At 40.7% G+C, this 19,902-nt stretch overlaps 2 protein-coding genes and 1 long non-coding RNA gene across 5 annotated transcripts; 1 reads left to right on the top strand and 2 right to left on the bottom strand.

The window, feature by feature from the left end:
• Window positions 1-4,754: 4,754 nt before the first annotated feature.
• Window positions 4,755-10,564, bottom strand: rpz3 (rapunzel 3). 3 transcript variants are annotated; one of them, XM_044118314.1, is made up of 3 exons: window positions 10,385-10,564; window positions 8,013-8,534; window positions 4,755-7,134 (listed from the first exon to the last, which is right to left on the bottom strand). In XM_044118314.1, the coding sequence occupies exons 2-3, from the start codon at window positions 8,504-8,506 to the stop codon at window positions 6,387-6,389; spliced, it is 1,242 nt and encodes a 413-aa protein (XP_043974249.1). In that variant the 5' UTR covers window positions 8,507-8,534; window positions 10,385-10,564; the 3' UTR covers window positions 4,755-6,386. The 3 variants fall into 3 exon arrangements, with proteins under 3 accessions (XP_043974249.1, XP_043974247.1, XP_043974248.1); XM_044118312.1 differs by lacking the exon at window positions 10,385-10,564 and adding an exon at window positions 9,114-9,315; XM_044118313.1 differs by lacking the exon at window positions 10,385-10,564 and adding an exon at window positions 9,114-9,312 and having other exon boundaries at window positions 4,755-7,077.
• A 22-nt stretch (window positions 10,565-10,586) lies between these two features.
• On the top strand, window positions 10,587-18,979 carry LOC122831820. The gene is made up of 4 exons (XR_006370767.1): window positions 10,587-10,811; window positions 11,229-11,341; window positions 17,747-17,817; window positions 18,587-18,979. It is a non-coding gene; the product is annotated as an uncharacterized LOC122831820 (long non-coding RNA).
• On the bottom strand, window positions 13,191-19,287 carry LOC122831819 (protein rapunzel-like). Its single transcript, XM_044118316.1, has 2 exons — window positions 18,987-19,287; window positions 13,191-15,592 (listed from the first exon to the last, which is right to left on the bottom strand). The coding sequence occupies exons 1-2, from the start codon at window positions 19,125-19,127 to the stop codon at window positions 14,897-14,899; spliced, it is 837 nt and encodes a 278-aa protein (XP_043974251.1). The 5' UTR covers window positions 19,128-19,287; the 3' UTR covers window positions 13,191-14,896.
• Window positions 19,288-19,902: the final 615 nt, after the last annotated feature.

Genomic DNA, 19,902 nt, shown 5'->3' with positions numbered 1-19,902 from the left:
CGCTGCGTTCAGGCAGTCATCTCTGGACTCACACCAACAAAACGGGGATTTTCTGCCCTGCTACTATTGTTTTCTCGGGAACGTTACAGCATTTCAGCTTTCAGTCATCAAAGGCTGGTAAATCTCACTAATGAATTCCTGATGAACACGGTAGAGAAGCAGAAAGCTGCAGACGACGTGTTGGAAATCACAAAGCTTTGCTGCCAGAGTCCAGCTAGTCCTGTGTAAATATTGACAATCAGCGTTCAGCCTGAAAAGACGTTTAAACGGGACAGAATGAGGACAGAATGAAGACAGAATGAAGACAGAATGAAGACAGAATGAGGACAGAATGAAGACAGAACGAGGACAGAACGAAGACAGAAGGAAGACAGAACGAGGACAGAACGAAGACAGAACGAGGACAGAACGAAGACAGAACGAGGACAGAACGAAGACAGAACGAGGACAGAACGAAGACAGAACGAGGACAGAACGAAGACAGAACGAGGACAGAACGAGGACAGAACGAAGACATAACGAGGACAGAACGAAGACAGAACGAGGACAGAACGAAGACAGAACGAGGACAGAACGAAGACAGAACGAGGACAGAACGAAGACAGAACGAGGACAGAACGAAGACAGAAGGAAGACAGAAGGAAGACAGAACGAGGACAGAACGAAGACAGAACGAGGACAGAACGAAGACAGAACGAGGACAGAACGAAGACACAACGAGGACAGAACGAAGACAGAACGAGGACAGAACGAAGACAGAAGGAAGACAGAACGAGGACAGAACGAAGACAGAACGAAGACAGAACGAGGACAGACCGAAGACAGACCGAGGACAGAACGAGGACAGAACGAAGACAGACCGAAGACAGAACGAGGACAGAACGAGGACAGAACGAAGACAGAACGAGGACAGAACGAAGACAGAACGAGGACAGACCGAAGACAGACCGAAGACAGAACGAGGACAGAACGAAGACAGAACGAGGACAGACCGAAGACAGACCGAGGACAGACCGAGGACAGAACGAAGACAGACCGAAGACAGAACGAGGACAGAACGAGGACAGAACGAAGACAGAACGAGGACAGAACGAAGACAGAACGAGGACAGAACGAAGACAGAACGAGGACAGAACGAAGACAGAACGAAGACAGAACGAGGACAGAACGAAGACAGAACGAGGACAGAACAAAGACAGAACTAAGACAGAATGACATCAGCGGGGACACATCAGGGCGGACTCCTCTCTGAGGATTTAAAATCTTTTTAAACCAGATGGATTCCACTTTCAGACTCAGTTCAACCCAAAAACACTTTAATTATCGCAAAAGTAAATTAAATGTTGTTATTGCTCATATTATCCAAATCTCTTCAGCGAGTCGCTGTTGGTGGTGATGCTGTGGGCAGGAAGGATCTCCAGTAGCAGTCAACCAATCAACCAACCAAACTCTGCTAATCCACCTCTTTTGCTTCTGCCGTTCCTCTTCAGATCTCTTAAGCACAGAGAGGATGAGATTCTTACCCCTTATGATGGATTTAACTTCCTTCAACCTCAGGAAGTTAAAATTATGCATGTTATAGCTGCCCATTTAATGATAATTAATGATTTTAGAACAAGATTTATATATTTATATTATTGATCTACAACATTTTATGACCATTCTAGAGAGAATAAAGAAGGAAGAGTCAGTTTTTGCCAAAAAATTTGATTCATTTTTTCTAGGAAAAACAAAACAATTTCAGAGCTCCAAAAGTAGAAAATTTTTCTATAAAATTTTTTAAATTTCTGTGTGGAAAATTTGCAAGAAAAAAAACCTTGAGATTTAAAATTTCTTGAAAAAATGTTTAAACATGAAAGTAAAAATTTTTTTCTGAGGTTAATCTCAAAACTTCAGTCTTTTTTCATGCGTATTTTTGGCTTTTGGAGCTCAGAAACTTCCTTGTGATTTTGGAAAATTTCTAAGATTACCGTAATATGAAAATTAATCTGCCTGCAGATAACTTAGGTGTGGAAATAATTAATAATTAATCCAAAAATCTATCTGAGTTATTTAGTGGCAATTTGCTCCCTTTTGCATTGTAGACAGATTAAAAGAAAGAACCCCGTAGACCTTAATATGCTGTCAGTAGAATCATGTTTTAATGCAATAACAGCTTCAATTTTAATAACTTTTCATTTTTAGAACACTTAATTTTTCCAAAACTTTAATCTTGTGGATTTCTAACCTGGCAGGACCGGAGCAAACTGGATTGGTGGTTCTGACCTGCAGCCAGTGTCACTGAACAAATGTTTTAAAGCTCTTTATTGGATTAATCCACTCGGAGAGCAGCAGGGCGGTCGATCCGGCCCATCGGCCTGATGGGTAAATGCGTTATCCTGCAGGGGCCAGGATTGGCAGGCGCTGGCAGAGAGAGACATCCTAACATTGATTGACTTTCTGATGTTAGCCTCCCTTCAGCCTGAATATTGTTTATGAAATATTGATATTGGCTGCTATCTCCTCTTGGAGACTCAGCATGATGGAAAGTGTTTCAGGCTGCAGGGAGATTTCTGAACCTGAATTTCTCCACGAGATATTTCTAATTTCCTCCACCTGGAAAACAGTATCAATAAATTACCTGTAGCTGGTTTCTGAACATGCAGCATGTGGATGTTCCCTATCTAATGATTTATTAAACTCACTTTAAGTAGCAAACAGTGGCCTTGAATCGCTCAGGTTCAGTGTGCTGATAGCGCCCTCTGTCTGCAAACCACATCTAGCACCGTCTGAGCTCCATTATTATTTCAGGAGCTTTTGGAACCTCAGATGCTTCAGCGTTTAGCCTGGGTGACGGCCAGGATTGACGCGTTGCCACAGTCGGAGCGTTTTATGCTCCGGGATCAATAGCTGTTACCCAGGCAAAGCCCACAACCACTAATGAATCCTCTGGCTCTGTTCGCAGCAAACCGCTCTCCTCATGTCTGCACAAGGCAGAGGAGGGAGAAATAAAACTCTCCTAAATACAGAAACTAAAGTAGATCAAATGTATTCTTTTCTGCTGACCCCCTGCTGGTTTTCGTGAGTCATTGTCTGGTGACGTTTCTGTTGTCTGCTGTTGACCTGTCTGTCTGGCTGTTTTACATTTTCTGCTTTTTTCTCTAAAGGCTTCAAGTCTTCTTGCATCAAACGCGTTAGTCACCAGTCTGGACAACAAGGCAGCAGGAGTTCAGACAATCGTCGCTCTGCAGCCTGAACATGTTGGATGTTCTTCCTGGAATGTGAAACATCTCATTTCTGAAAACAACAAGTGAATTGTTTTAATTGTGATAACATCTGTGTTGGTTTAAATGAGTCAAATACAAGGAGGCTAATGCAGTTTGGTTTTTTTAAATAAAATATCACTTATAATCCTTACTTCACATTTCAGAAATATTAATTACTTTGTTCTGTTTATTGCACATTTAGGAAGCAGTTCAGGAACCGTCCTTTTGGGTTGTAAATGTGATGTTCTGTTTTAAAAGTCAACACTAACAGATAAACCAAAGAGCGCCCAGCTATCGCTAACGTCTGCTAGCTGGAGAGAGAAAGGTGAAACAGATCAACACCAATAAGATGTGCAGCTCCCTCTAACTTTAGCTTTACGTAGCTAAAAGACGTCATGATGATTGTAAACATTGCAGATAAATCGGTCAGAGGTCAAATTCAGCTCTGTGCTGGAGATCAAAACAACATCAGTTCAAAAGTCTCCTGATGTCAACATGTTAGAACAAATGAACCATTTCCCAGATGTTTTATTGATGTACAGTGATAAAAATATTTCACTCCAGTCAGTTTTACATTGTCCACTTTTTTTAAAATGATAAATCATAAAGGTGAAATCCAAATTTTACCAGAAAATGTGAACATATTTTGGCCATTTTAAAATAAACTTAAAACTAAATCGTTCATTTTTCTCTTCTCGTTTGCTGGAACGTAACAACTTTTATTTTTATGTATCATTACAATTACTTTGCTTACTTAAACCCTCCTCCTGACTGATACCTTTGTTGAGGAAAGTCAGTTTGAATATTTAGCACCTTTCAGGGTGAATAATCCAGTTGAATATATTTTGGCGTTTACTGGAGCTAAATCAAGCTGAAGCTGGGACCATTAAACATCACCAGTATGAAAGAGTCTTTCTTTCACATCTGACCAAAATTGTAGCAAATTCTAGACGTATAATGTGAATTTATTTTGCTCACATTTATGTACAGAAGCTTTATGTACCTAATCTTGATAAAACGTCTCCAGTTCTGCTTATGGAAGCTCTCTGACCAGCCGCCGTTGGTCTCAGAACGGAAACATCGTTCAGCTGCTCTGTGCTGTTTATTCCTGATAAAACTGGATGGATTCTGACAGGGTTGATTTACGACAGAGAGGCCGAGCAGCTAAAGACCCTGCAGATCCACAGAGATATGAAACGAAGACCACAAGCTCTGCACATTATGACTGATGGCGTCCTGCTAAGCCCAGCAGTTTCCTGCTGGCCTGCAGGACATCAGCGCTGCTGTGGTCAGAGAACTGCTGACTGAAGTGTAAATATTAATTCACTTAGCTCCAGTCTCTGTTGCTGAGTTTGCACCACCTATTTAATACTGACCAGGCTCTAACAGCGCCGCATTAATCCCATTTGTGCTACAGGCACAGATATCCGACTACATGTGTTTACACTCATTCACAGCTTGTTTTGTCGGTAATCGTTAAAAATCATCACAGCCACATTTCTACTGTTGATCATGCTCGAGTTTTTATTGTTAATAAAGAGGTGAAACATTCCTGATCCTTGTGTTAATCACAAATAATAGACAGAGGAAAGTTTTTCACTGCCGTTCATATTCAAACAAAATTCAAGAGAAACAACAGCAGCATAAGAAGACAGCAGGTCCAGTATTCATCCAGGTCCAGTATTCATCCAGGTCCAGTATTCATCCAGGTCCAGTATTCATCCAGGTCCAGTATTCATCCAGGTCCAGTATTCATCCAGGTCCAGTATTCATCCTGGTCAGTATTCATCCAGGTCCAGTATTCATCCAGGTCAGTATTCATCCAGGTCCAGTATTCATCCAGGTCCAGTATTCATCCAGGTCAGTATTCATCCAGGTCAGTATTCATCCAGGTCCAGTATTCATCCAGGTCCAGTATTCATCCAGAAAGAGCAAATTAATGCAAAAAGCATTCAGATTTAGTAAAAAGTGCCCGAATGGAGAGTTTTCCAACAAACCCTGTAGGTTTAAAGCTGCAGTATGCAACTTTTATAAATAAAAAAACAACAGTCAATCACCTCTCCATGTGGCGCTGCTCAGCCTCCTTCCTCTCCCCTTTGCTACGCTACAGTTAGCACAGCTGGTCATGACCACAGATAATGGCGGATAAACGGTTTTCCTGTAACTGTAAGTTGTTTCTCCGTCATTAGCACGTTGACCAGTGAGTAGGTGAGGTTGATTGACAGCGCTAAGCCCCTCCCCTTGCCTCTGATTGGTTGTTTCAATGCATTTCTTCTAAAGGTAATCGTAGCTCATGTAGAAAGTGGAGGAAATTGTTTTTTTCACAGATTATCTATCATAACAAACTTTGACACCATGGTGACAATCTTAACAAATATGTAAAAACATTTTTTATAAAAGTTTCACGCTGCAGCTTTAAATCTCAGGCTGGTTGTTTCTTTATTCTGGAGCTTAAGGCACGTTGTGACGTCTCCCTCCTGAAGAAGTCGCCTCTGATAAGATAAAAACTTCAGTTATCTGGGGTCCACATTATGTTCATTATGCTAAACATGTCAGTGATAGAAATTATTCCTGAATGCAGTTTAATAAATGAACTGCTGATGATAAGCAAGTCAAATGAAGGAGGATCCACACAGTTCTTTGGGTTTTAAAGTTGTTAAAGCAGCTACAGGATATATGGTATGGCAGTTATATTCAGCTGATACAGAGATAAATAATGATATTTTATTCCTCATTATTGCAGGAGGATGAAGGTTTCTGCAGTTAAAGGGGCGGGGTTATGTAAAATAGACTGTTAGTTTTACATTGTGTTATAATTTTACTCCCTCGTGAAAAGCACAGCTGGAGCGTTGCTTTGATTCTTTTACTCATGTTTGAGAAATCCTGTTGTAACCGAGGACCACCCCTTCCCACGCAGTTCCTCCAGACTAGTGGCAGCAGCAGTTAGCAGACACTGGTGGAACTGTGTATCAGTTGAACTTATCACACGAGCTGCTTCTCAGTGCAACGCGGGTAAAAACGTTGTTAATAGGAAAGGATGATGACATACAGTGTTTGGAAGAGCAAGAGCTTCTTAAAGAGACAGAGACAATATACGTAACACTGCCCCTTTAAATGGATGATAAATCTTTAAGCCCTGCGTTACTCCGAGTGCACACACACGGCCACGTTCTTGTGGCGTTCCCAGTAGTGGCATTCTTCCGGGAAGCTCCACGCGGCTGCAGACTCTTTGTGCCGACTGATGCCGTGAACGATGAACCCGCACAGCTGCTTCTCCAGCGCCTCCACCGCCTCCGGAGCGTTGCCCTTCCTGGCCGGACCCTCCATCAGCTGCCGGACGCAGTCGCTGGGAACCGGCTGAGGCGCCGTGCTGAACGACACCACCAGGCTGACGTCGTTCACCTGAAGAACCTCGAACCAGTTCTGTCCCGCCACGTGGTGGAAGTGCTTCCCGGCTCGCAGGTTCTCAAAGGCTTTGCCTGAGTTTTTGATCAGCCGCACAGACCAGGAGACCCAGTCATACTTTTTCACCAGGAACTCCAGAAGACTCTGAGGTGCATCCTGAAGATTTTCCTCCTCTGTCTCCTGCAGGAGGCGCTGCACGTCTAGTTTCGCTTGCTCTGGAAACGCAGCTATGCAGGACTCGATGGCTGCCTTCATCTTAGACTCTACCTCTTCGATTTTGGCGCTCCACTCTCGGATCTTGTCCTCTTCTTCCTCTGGGCTCTGGGTGAGGGCGCAGTAGCCCAGCAGAGAAATCAAACCCAGGCAGAAGAGCTCCTTCATCCGGACGCAGAAATCCTCCAGGAGGCGCCGGTTCCTCCCAACATAACTGCAAACAGAAGCAGTTGTAGAGTTTATTTCCAGTCGATGCTCCATCAAGAGATTTCTGCAATTTAAGTAAATAAGAACAGAAAGCAAGAGGCTTTTGGGTGAAGGGTTTACTGAATAGGCCGTAAACAGAGGGCACAACATGCCTGTCCAAGTTTTATGGATACTTCTAGGGCGTTCCACAGGGTCAGTCTTAGGACCTACACTGTTTATCTTTATGCAGATGTGATTTCCTGTCATGATATATCCATTGCCCTTGTGTTTCAGTCTCTACTATTACTACTTACTGAATGCTAGTAAACTGAGGGCGGCGCCATGTTGCTCCAACCAGAGGAAAACAGCTGCATGTCTCCCTGCTGTACCACCACACAGGCTCTGCACATTGATTGAAGCATCTTATAAATGTCTTGGCATCACCAAAGATAAACATTTAACTTTTAAGCCCCTCATTGAAGATCTGTTCAAAAAGCTTGAGCTAAAACTTCTCATTATTCTGTATGCTGCCAATCCTCAGGACTCAGGTTTTCACTGGTAGCAAAAAGGCAGAAAATTTCTCAATGGGTGTTTTTGTAATCAGTAAAAACTTTTCTGTTGATAATGTATGTATTGTTTTAGAAATGTTAAGTAGATTGCATTATTGTTTCTATATTTCATTAAACAAATTCTGACAATAAACTTAAACTTGCTTATTGGAAAGATGCTAATTTTGAAAAAAACTTGTTTTCCATCTTTGACGAGCACAAAAGTCATCCCTGGCATAAATGATGGAGGAGGATGATGATGCAGCATCTTCATCCATTTATAGGGTGAACTGATTTATTCATGCGTGATTTTAATGAAGTTTCTTATTTAACAGGAACACCGCGTTCACTATTAGCTGAGAGATTTGCACACATTTGTAATGGAAACACAGCAAACGAGCCTCAATGAATTTACCTCTCTACTGTATCTAAAATCGGATCTTTGAAGGTGTTGGTTCCCATCAGAGCATCGTAGAGCACACACAGGTTCTTCTCTCCTCCGGTTTTAGTGAAGTGATCCAGAAACAACTTCTTCTTCACCTCCCTGAACTGCGGCTTCGCCTCCAAGATGTCCATGTACTTCCTAAACTGGTTCCTGATGTTTTCCTCCACGGAGAAGTAGTCGCGGTCCAGGTCTCCCTTCCTGAGCTCAGACTCGATGTCCTCCAGCTGGTTGGACAGCACGTCCAGCTTGCCCCTCACCGTCAGGAACTGCTCTTTGACGTAAAACACCTCCTTGCTGTGAACGTTGCTCAAGACCAGCTTCAGGACCGGAGCGGCCGCCTCGCAGAGCGGGAACATCTCACCCACGGCGCTCGCCAACACCTCGGCGCCCTTCTCAAACATGTCCATCAGCGCCTCGATGGTCTCCTTCTTCTCAGCCACCATTTTCTCCAGAGGACTCGTCATTTTCTGGGACACGAGGGACGAAATCTCCCTGTAAACACAGAAAGTCCAGAGAGAAGACGACAAACGTTAAGAGTAAAAGCCGAGGTTTGTGTTCATCGTGAGTTTGAGGAATGGGATAAATTGGCATACATTTTCAACAAGTTTTCAAATAAATGTTTGGATTTGTTAAATTTGAAAAAGTTGTTAATGTTCTAAACCGTTGATGTTAATCCTACTGTTCATGCAGCAGTTCTGTTTCCTCACATTGTCTCTCTTTTCCAAGGCATTATTGAGTAAATGGCAACAACAAAAAAGAGTCATACAGAAGAATGCAACACTTACATGAACAAAACACTAGCATGGCTAATTAGAGAGATACATGTAAAAATTCAGATGAGGTTCTCCTCATGGTAGGAATCAACATGGCTGAATTTAGTGCTTTAGCATTAGCTTCTACTAAATACTATGTTAGTGTAACACTTTACCATTAGGGGAGCTAATGTTCATTATTAGAGCTAGCTGTTTAGCTAGCAGAGCCCACTGGTTGTAATGTTTGATAAAACATCTTTGCCTCTTAAATCTGTGAGCTGATGCTGAAAACATCTAAAGAAACCTGAGAAATGATCACCTCAAACCAAAAAAGCTCCCTGACTCCAGTCTGCTGAAACTCTTCATGAAGGAGCCGATCAGTGGAGAAACTGGAAGTAAAATCACCAAAGTGTTAAAACAGACCCAGACTCTTCCATGGATTTACTGGAGCAGTTTGTTCTTCCAGATAACAAGATGGTTTAAATATGAAATACTGATCACTTCTATTGCAGAGGAAACTGATAAGAAGCATCAATAACTCATTTTGTCTGGACCAGTAATTAGCCCAGATTTCATGCTGTGTTTATGTGAGAAAAATGATTGGTTTTAACTAAACAAAAGTATTTGAAATACTTCTGTTTTTTAGATGTTTGTTGTATATTTTGAGACTTAATGCTTTTTGATCTTAAAGGAGATTTATCACTTTCCAGAAGCTTAGATGGTTTTCATCAATGATCAGATGAAGAGTCCCAGTCTTCCTCCACTGCACATAAAGTCATGTTTATGGTTTATACATTATGCTAATTATAAACAGCTATTTTTGCAGAATAACAGAAACAGTTGTTTTTTCAGCTGTGGAGTCTGAAAATAACCCAAACACGGTGAGACATGAGGGAGGAGGAACAGCTTCACCACAACAATCTCAGCAAAACACGAAGCAAACACAGCAGAGTGTTCTTTCCTCAAGGTTGGAGGTCTGCTGCTGCGGAGCAGGACGGAGGTCAGAAACTGTCACTTCCGCTCAATCAGCGTTCAAAGGCTGCAGAATGAACCTGAATCTAAAAACAGGGCATGGTTTCATCATTTCTGTTCCACTTTGGCTAGAAAATAAAACATCAAAAAGGCTGCAGGTAACAAACAAGATGGGAGCCGGAGATGCTGAGAGGAGAAAATGACGCACTTGATCTTTGCGTGACTCATCTCAGAGAGGAAGGAAGGAGCAAGTTTTAAAATCCCTTAAATCAGCCGGAAACCAGGATGAATGAGCCTCCTCCTTCTGATCCCATCAAAATGTAACCACATTTTATTCAATCACATTTTTATACTTCATGGAGATGAGAGAGAAAATGAGACAACGTCTAAATATTAACAAATGTATGAGGAAAAATACCAGAGTAAGATTTGTCCTCTGTGTTTCCACACTGCATCATGTTTAACCGTCATGCGCACCCAGAACAAATGCGCAACGGAAGACTTTTTTACGCACAAATCCCCTGACAGCATCAGACACACCCCTCCGTGTTTCCCCCCTTTAGACGGACGATAAACACATTCAGAGCATTCCTGCAGCAGCGGCGCCGCTTTCTGTACCTGAACGGAGAGGATCTGCTGCTCCTTCACGGACCAGAGGACAAGTTGGACTTTTATTTTTAGCCCACTTCCAGTGAGAGAGAAAAAAATATTCCCACTGCTTTCAAGTCAACTGTGGAGCTGACAGGGGTCCAAGGATGGAGTCAGAGAAGGTGCACACTCAGTATCTGCAAAAGGGAGAGCGAGGTAGGCAGAAACAGGAGAGAGAGAGAGAGAGAGAGAGGAAGAGAGAGAGAGGAGGAGAAAGAGAGAGAGAGCGCAAAAATCTGCGGAGGGTCCATTTTCTTTCCTACCCTCAACGGAGGAACGTTTGATTTTCTCCAACAGAAGAGATTTTGTTTTATTAGATTAGTTTACGCATATATTTATTTATACTTTTAAAAGATCTTCTGCAGATTTTATTGCGTTTAACGGATCCAAACAGAAGGTAAGATCTGAAAATATCTTCTGTCCTCATATGATCCACATTCCAGTAAGGCCTAAAATTTACCCGATGCTGTAAATGATTGAATGCATTTCAAGATTCAAAACGAGAGGAAAAAGCACATATTTTATTAATAAGCACTGGGATAAAAGAGGCAGGATATAAGGTTAAATCTGAAATTGAATTAGTTTATTTTTCTTTTTTATTAGTCAGATGATTTATTCTTTATATTTTAAAATGTCCCCTGTAGTGTCTGTTGTGCGCGCGCATGACGCGCCATGAAAACAGGATGCACATCTGAAGACACAAACATGAATTATTTCTCCTCTAAATCAGAAAATATTTCATTATTGTTTTAAATGATCCGTCATGTCGTTTAAAACAGCCAAAAACTCATGAAATGATTCATATTTTCTTCAGGTGAAAATGGATTCATCGAAAGGAGCTGAGAGGGAAAAAGCTTCATCACATGACGGATGATGATAATGATGATGATGATGTGGCGCAAAGAGCCTCAGTAATCCGCAGCGCAGGTGAGAGATTCAAGACTTTATAGCGTCTCTGTTTGTTCTCCTGCAACGCACATTTTCCTGCTGGTTGGTTCCCGAACTCTGAGCGATGCCAGTCGGACCGGGTCCCATGAGGGTCAGTCCTGAGGGCCCAACCCGCCATGCGTCCTGCGGTGAATCTGCGGGTTTTCTTCACCGCTTCTCTCTGAGGGACCGCGGACATGACGCTTTTAGCTCCGAGGTCCCTGGAGTTCAGAAAACAGGTGTGATGTGGAGCCAAATGGGGCGTTTTCGCCCCCTGGTGGAGAAATGAGCAAAATGCAAGTTAATTTACGCATTTTCTGAAGACAAATGACTGTTTCTTATCTTTAAAAAAAAAAAAAAATCTATCTTTCATTCATTTGGTTCTGCATATGCACACGTTGAAATCTCTTTTTTTCAAAATGAAACCAGATTTAGACTGAACACTGAAAGGCCGGATGGAGTCAAAGGTCAGAAACTCTGACTGAATTATTATCATTTATTTCACATGTAAAATAACCGTTTGCAGATTTTGTAGAGAGTGAATTCTGGACGTGTTAGCAAATATTGTTTTTATCTGCTGTTTTTAAAACAAAATATAAGAAAATATGTTTCAAACTCATATTATCTTTTTATTTTATTCACCTGAAGCTCCTTCCATGCTCTGATATTAATCACATTTCTGTCATATTTCTATAAATCATTTTTTTTTAACATAACTCTGAAGGAGAAGCTCATAGTTTTATGTCACTGCAGAAATAAAACATATTTTCAAACAACAGATTAAAGAGAATAAAGACATGCAGCAAAGTGAGGTCAGAACTGAAAATCTGAGTATCACTGAATAATTTAAACTCTGGATCTGAACTTTAACCTGCAGCAGCTTCTGCAGGGAATTCTTCCCTGACTGAAATAAGATCCAGGCTTCTTAAAGCTGCATGCTTTGGATTCAAGTTATGCTTTTTATAATAATAATAATAATAATAATAATAATAATAATAATAATAATAATAATAATAATAATAATAATAATAATAATAATAATAATAAATCAAACCTTTTAGATTTAAACTCAGAACACAGAAACAATTTTGTTAAATTCACCTGAAATAGCATCAAGTTCAGAAACTGACTTAAACCAATAATGTAAAAATAAAAATTTTTTTTTTTTTTGATGGTTTGACTTTTATGTCTGCAGGTAAAATGTCTGCAGCTTTGATGCTTCAGCCCTGCTGTTTCTATTTGCAGATATTTTGACTTTACATCATTTTTCTGTCATTTCACCTCAAACCTGAAATCTGTAAATCAGATTTGATTTAATCTCCATTTGATTTTGAGGAAGACTCAAAGTTAAACTTCATTCATTCCTGGAGGTTTGATGTTTCTCAGCTGAGTTTTCTGATTCAGCTGCAAACGTGTGAAGATGTTTCTGGATCTCTGTTGGACTCGTGATTTTATTTTTATGTTAAAGGAGAAAATCTGTGGACTAAAACATTGGTTGAAAGGTTTGAAATTCTTGGTGTAAAAATGATTGAAATTAGTAAAAAAAATAAAATAATTCTCTAATTATTCTCTGCAAACTTCAGGTTTGAACTATAAACCTCTCAGATTAACAGGTTTGTCTCATTGCAATATTCCTAAATGTAGTTAGACGAAACAGTTACAGAATATAATTACAGCTTATAGAAATATCAATGAAGGGATATATTAAAAGATATTTTCTTACAATTACAGCCATGAAAACATGCATAAAGCTGAGTGCATATATATTGTGCATGTTTGTAGCTGCAGTAGCTCTCATTCAATAGTAAAGTTGATCAGAATATGTGAAATAATTGATTAAGTCAATAAATTTTCTTCTCACATCTTTATTTATGTCGAAGGAAACATTTATAAACCCAAACAAAACAAAAAAACATGAACATATTCACATATCTGACATGTCAGGAGACGTTCAGGGTCCAGTTTTCCTCCACGTAAAGAAGAGCGCTTTAAGCTTTAATAGTGTTGTAACAATAAGTGGGACGATCCAGAACCACAAACCCGATCCGCTCAGAACCGAGCAGGACGGCTTCGATTCACGAGCACAAACCCAAAACCCCCCAAAATATGAACAATAAATCTGGACTCAACCAACCAACCAACCAACCACCTGGTGGCGTATAAAATCTAGAAAAATAAAATAAGAGCAGGTACAGTACTGCACATTCAGGCACTCAGGGTAAAAAAACAGGCAAGAAGAGAAGAGTGGAGGTGACAAAGAAAGAAAAGTCATGATTCTGACACCTTACAGGTTAAAAGAATAAATTCTCTCTCAGACATTAGAAATCCAACTCTTGGTGCCTCTCCTGTGTTCATTAAAAAGCTGCAGACAGGAAACAAAAATAGGATTTTTACACAAAAAATGCACAGAAGATTAAGCCAATCGCCAAAATGTAACTGATTTCCTCCCAACAGAGAGAAAGAAAGTGTAGTGTGACTGGAAACAAAAGCAACTTCCTATTTTCATCACTTAGTGTCTTTAACTTTTAATAAAATATAAAGTTTTATCACCTAAATAAAGATCTCAGCTCATAATAGTGTACAAATGATTAATAATATGTAAAAAGAAATGACATAACAACATGAAGGTGGAAGTGTGATCACAGGTCATACATGGTGATTTTTTTTCTTTTACATTCATCATTCTGGAAACTTCCAGACGCTCGTTGGTTACTATGGCAACAGCTTCCCAAATCCCCGGGAAGATTCCCAACACAAGGCCAGTATTCCACAAAGTGCAGAAATGTGATTTTATATCATGAAACTGGACTTTACATTGACACTTCATGGAAAATAAAGATAAATACGCTGAAATATTATTCATAAAATGGATACAACATGCAGATATTTCATGTTAATGCAGCTTTTAAAGCAGTTTCATGATAAATAGGTTGATAATTATAGAGGTTATCTGCAAAAACACCAAATCACGTGTCTAGTTTCTACTCCAAATATATTAGCACACTGGAAATGAAACAAAACTAACTTCAAAAATAATAAATAAGTTTATTTTAAGTCAATACAGGAAGTGCTGATTGAACTGGCAGATTTTTCCACTGGAAACAGAAAAAAAATGTTGTTATTGGTGAAAATAATCTGTCAGCGGAACTGGTATTTTTTTACCTACATACATGAATTATTGACTTAAAACAAGCTTATATATTTTAGTTTTGTCTAATTTCAAGTGTCCTCATATTTGCACTAGAAATTAGAGAAAAATATTTGGTAATATTTTGTGTTTTTTAATCGTTTCTTAGATTCTGATCTGCCCCAAAAATACACATTTGCGTCTAAATGCTTTTTTTAAAAATTAAATCTAAATTAGTGTTTTCATTTGATTAAGGTGAATTTATCTCTATGTTTTAATTGGCTGTGATGTGAAAGCAACCAATCAACAGCCTGTTTTCGTGCAGCAGGATTTGGCAGATGTTGCCTTCAGGTTCGCGCGGTAAAAAGGAGATGATGTGGACAGAGAGAGCGGGAGTTGAGGTGGGAATGTTGAGCCTTCCTTCCTCCTCATGTGCACCTGCGCAGCGCCTCCTGCATCTTCTCCTGCACATGCTCCATCTTCTCGGCCCACTCCTCGCTCAGCCCCTCCTCGTCGTCGCCGATGACGGCGGCGTAGCCCATCAGGGCGATGAGGCCGATGCAGAACAGGTACGTGAGGCGCGTGCAGAGGCGCTCCATGACGCGGGGGTCGCCCTGCGAGTGCTTCAGGTACACCTCCAGGATCGGCCGGCTGAACAGCTTGCGCTTGCCCACCACGCCGTCGTACAGCGTGTGCAGGTTCTGGTCGCCCAGGTCGTTGGCGTAGCTCTCCTCGAAGTCGTCCTTCTTGCCGTCGCGGTGCTCCGGCCGCGCCTCCACCATGGCCATGAACTTCCTGAACTGGTTCTTCAGGTTCTCCTCCACGTGGCAGTACTGGCCGTCCAGCGTCTCCTTCTCGATCTGGACCAGCGTCCGGCGGTTCTGCTGGGACAGCTCGTCCAGCTTCTGGTGGACGGTGCCGAACTCGCGCTTCAGCGTGCGGATGTCCTCATCGTCCACGTGGTGCAGCACCACCCGGATCAGGGAGCCCGCCACGCCGAAGATGGGGTTGACCACGGCTGCCGCCGACGAGATGGTGGCCACGCACTGCAGGACTTTGACTAGGCCCTGCTTCAGCTTGCTGTGGTCCTCTTGTATCTCCTCGTCCATCATGGTGACGATGATCTGCAGCAGAGGAAGGGAAAGATTATTCAGCATAACAAAAATCTGCTGGATGATAAATTATCCCGGTAATTATTGCGATAAACTATAATAATGTTTTAAGACCATTTTCAGGTAATATGTATTCATAATAACACAGGAACTGGAAGATACTTTAACCATCCAAAATAAAACACAGCTATATTTTTTAAAGATTATTTCCGTTATGAGCAGCATTCCAGCTGCAGCAGTGAGTCTTTCGTCTCCCTGACGGTTTGGTTCAAGCCGATGTTTTCCTGGATCGGCTCTGGTTCGCTCCACACCGAGAACAAACAGACTCCTGGTGACAGACGTGATCCATCATCCAGCCCTGTCTGGTTCCAGCTGCCAGTGTTTGTTCCACTTAAAACTCCCCACTGCTCGCATGCATCTCATCTCCTTTACGTTACCGTGGAAACTAGCTCATCAATCTCATCCACCTCGCCTTCTGGAGGCGCCACTGCTGTTGGAGAAACTGTTTTTTTTTCATCTCAAAGAAAACTAAAAATGTTATTTGTTTTTTTCTAGTGTTTTTTTTTTATGATTATAATGGTGAAAAACACATTTAAACTTTCAGTATAACATTAATACGGAGTAAATAAAGCAATGTAGCTGGTTTCAGATTTGATCGCCTGAACTCTTTCTGATCTATTTGATAATGGGAATTTTATGGGAGTTCAGCTCAATTCAAACACCAACGATGGCTGGAAGAGAAACCACTGTGACCTCTGGCATCATTAGAACCCTGAAAAAATGAATCTAAGTATTTAACCCAAACAAATGAAATAACAAAAACTGAAAGAAAACATTTTTGTTAGCTGAAATAAACTAAAACGGTAATTAAAGGGGGAAACCATAACTGACTAGGTCTACATAATGCGTTTATAAAACTAACTAAAACATACTGAAATTATAGATATAATATCCTTTGTTTTTGAGTTTATGAATCTATTATTAGCCTTTTCAACTGATGTGAGATTTTTTTCCCCTACACACAAGCAGTTTACATCAGCTGTGGTTAATTACGGTACTCCTCTCTCCTCCTAGCTTAAGCTGGTTGCAAAATGGCGACAACAAATGAGTTAGTTAATCAATAATTTAATACATTTTTTTGAAGATGGCATCTTCTGCTGAGTATTCATTACCCAATCGATGTATAATTAATAGTACCACAGCTTTATAACCCTGGTTCTGTTCAACATGATCACTGAAAGAACTGGGTTAAAAAAAAAAAAAAAAAAAAAAAAAAAGAAGTTAAACTCTTCTGGAACGTTCCAACTGATTGGCAGATTTTTGTCCCTCGCTTGGTGCCGTTGGCAGCCATGAAGGAGTTAACAGCCTCCATGTTTGTTCATGACACAGCTTTTCAGCACCAGGCCGTTGTCTGTGGGTTTCTATGGACCGAGCAGATAGCTCCTCGGTGTGACACGGCCAGCTGCTGGTGGGCGGCTGCTAAACGACTTTATTACGTAACGGAAGCTCATAAAGCAACATGATCTCATGCTTATTCTGATAGGACCTGGGATATCTGACACCCAAGATTTATTCTTAAAACTCCGACAGGAGTAAAGAGTGTTTAACTTCCTGAACGGACCAGAACCAGTCACATTACTGCAGCGGTTCTGATAATAAAAGAACCACCGAGGCCTCGGGGCGACTTGATCTCCGTTTTACTTTCTCTTCCTGATAGTGCCACAAGGGGGCGGTATTTCACCCGCTTTTCCAGAAACATCCACAGCATCCGTCTAATTTCAGCACCACAGCTGTGGATTGAAACTACTGCCTCAGCTTAACTCTTTAAATGCAGAAAAACGGGCCAAATATGGACTTTAAATTGATTTAATCTGCAAAAATGACCTGATTTATTTTTAGTATTCAGGAAATCAACCTTCAGACACTTAAACAGATCAAATTAAACTTGTTTGGTGTGTTTGAAAACCTGACTGTGTTGAATAAAGAAAGTCATCACAGCAGTTGTTCTGAGACACATTTATACCACATTATACTGCTGCTTCAAAGGGGCCATTTTTCATTATACAGCTGATTATAAATGACACATAGTCTAAACATTTGCTGCTTAGAGACAATTATTAGATTACTTTCTGTGTTTTAACTAATCTTGTTTGGTTATTATTTCAGAAAACTCACTGGGAAAAGGAGACCATCTTTCTTTCTCAGCACAATACAACAAACTCCAACAGATAAGGCAGGTAACTAAAGGGTTAATCCTTGTTTCTTTTTCAAATATGATTTATCTACCAATAATATTGTATTTTGTAATCATTTCTTAAAATAATGAGAATTAAAGTGTATTCTTTTGTAAATTATGTGACTTTAGGTTGGTAAATCCCCACTGAAAGCTGTTTTTAGCTCTAAATTAACCCTTTGGGCCAATTTAATTGACCTAATATTTATTGCAAAGCTTTAAAAAAATCCTCAACCGTTAAGCATCATGACTGTGAGATATTTTAATGTTTTAAAGCGGGATTTAGCTCTAACTTTAAAAAAAAAAAGAGGATAAAACTCAATTAAAATGTTAATTAGTTCTCATTAAGCATACCAATTACAGTCATTTTGTTGAAAAACCTGTAAAGTGAGGCAGCCAGTAACAGCTCAGCCTTTATAAACAGGAGCCTCAGCACATCTAATGAAACAGAACTGACATGAGGCCCAGATTTTATGCATAAATGGATTTTTATGAGTTATTTGGAGACAATAAATTGTTTAAATACTGTATTTGGGTTTAGCAGGCAGCTCTGACTGCCTGAACAGGAAGTGCCAGGCTCCTCTCACCTGTTTCCAGGCAGCACAGAGGCCATCTTGAATGTTTTCAATCAGAACAGCAATGCTAGGCTAACTGTAAATATATTCTGATCCTTCATTAAGACTCTGCCCAAAGCTCCCCAGTTACATTTTAGTGGCTGGTTTTGGGTTTTCTTCTGGGATTTAATCAGATTTTCTGACTGTTTTCCTCTACAGAGGAAAACCTGCTGGTTACCAGACTTCTCAAAGGAAGACGGTCCCACAAGCTGAAATTCTCCAACAATAACTGAACCAATGTCCCATTCCTCCAACAATCAAGTGTCATCCGGAGTTCTTTGTTTGTGAGTTATAATGAGCAGCACATCCCGTCAGCAGCAGCCCAGGCCCACAGAGCTGCCTTCCTGAGCAGCTATGGCTCCCCCTAGCTACCTCTCCGTATTTCCTTGTTAGTGCACACCCAGAGCCCTGACTCTCCCTGCCTACAAAATACACCAAATACACCAAAATACACATGAAAAGTTGATTTTCTCTCCATATATCCCGAGTAAAGAATCTCCATTTGCCTCCCAGCCGACATTGGGCCCCATTGGTCCCAGCAGAACAGAGGATTTCTTACCTTTTCAAACTGGCTCTGACCAAAACTGCCTTTCCAAAGTCCCAAGCTCGACACCCTCCTTCTTCTTCCCAGCAATCCCTGCAAAAAGGACACTTCCATGTATGTTGAATATGTGGGGGTGACCAAATTGGACAGAAACATTTTTTAAATCCAAATGATCCCCTCCAAATGAAAAATCAGGTTATTTAGGCCTCAAACAGATAAAAGCACCAATATGGCACCAAAAACACCATTTAAAATGGGTTAAATAATGAAACCCCTTACCTTAGAAATACACTGTCCCACCCCCTAAATTTCACACTTCTTGCGCTCCATCCAATAGCCAAACAGTTGTTAGAGACTCAGTTGTCGTTGAGTGCGCAGCTGAACTCTTGGAGACGCTCAGCTGACTTCAGCGCGTTTCCAAACCCCGGAGCCTCTCAGACAGCCTGCAGAAGCACAACTGATGAGCTTTGTTGGTCAGACCGGCTGTTTTTCTTGCGGAATAGATTTGAAAAGGTGACGGAAAGTTTAAAACCCAGATGAAAATCCAGTGGAACCCAAAGAGCGCAGCGAATCCAAGTTAGACCTCTCCAAATTCAGCAGGTGTATCCACAGCCACAGAGAACTGTCCAAAGGCTCCAGGGAGGAAAAATCAAGAAGCTCATCTGAGTTTAAAGGTAAAAATTCAAATTTTATCTAAATATTACAATTTGGGTTAAAAAATATTAAGCTGCTTTCAAATAAAGTCGAATGTAAAGAGCGCAAAGGAAAGCGAATAATGTTCCTAAAGGCGCATTGGCTTCACTGGAAATACAGCTTATAATTTTATCTGTTTATAAGTATTTACTTATAAACAGATATAAGTAAATACTTATATCTGTTAAAAACGGAGGATAATAGCTCTGGATCACACATTAATACGTAAACGAAAGGT

Source organism: Gambusia affinis, linkage group LG05 (genome assembly GCF_019740435.1).
Source record: "Gambusia affinis linkage group LG05, SWU_Gaff_1.0, whole genome shotgun sequence".
Classification (NCBI taxonomy): Eukaryota; Metazoa; Chordata; class Actinopteri; order Cyprinodontiformes; family Poeciliidae; genus Gambusia; species Gambusia affinis.
The sequence above is the reverse complement of the archived record's forward strand: the minus strand, read 5'-3'. Positions and strand labels throughout refer to the sequence as shown.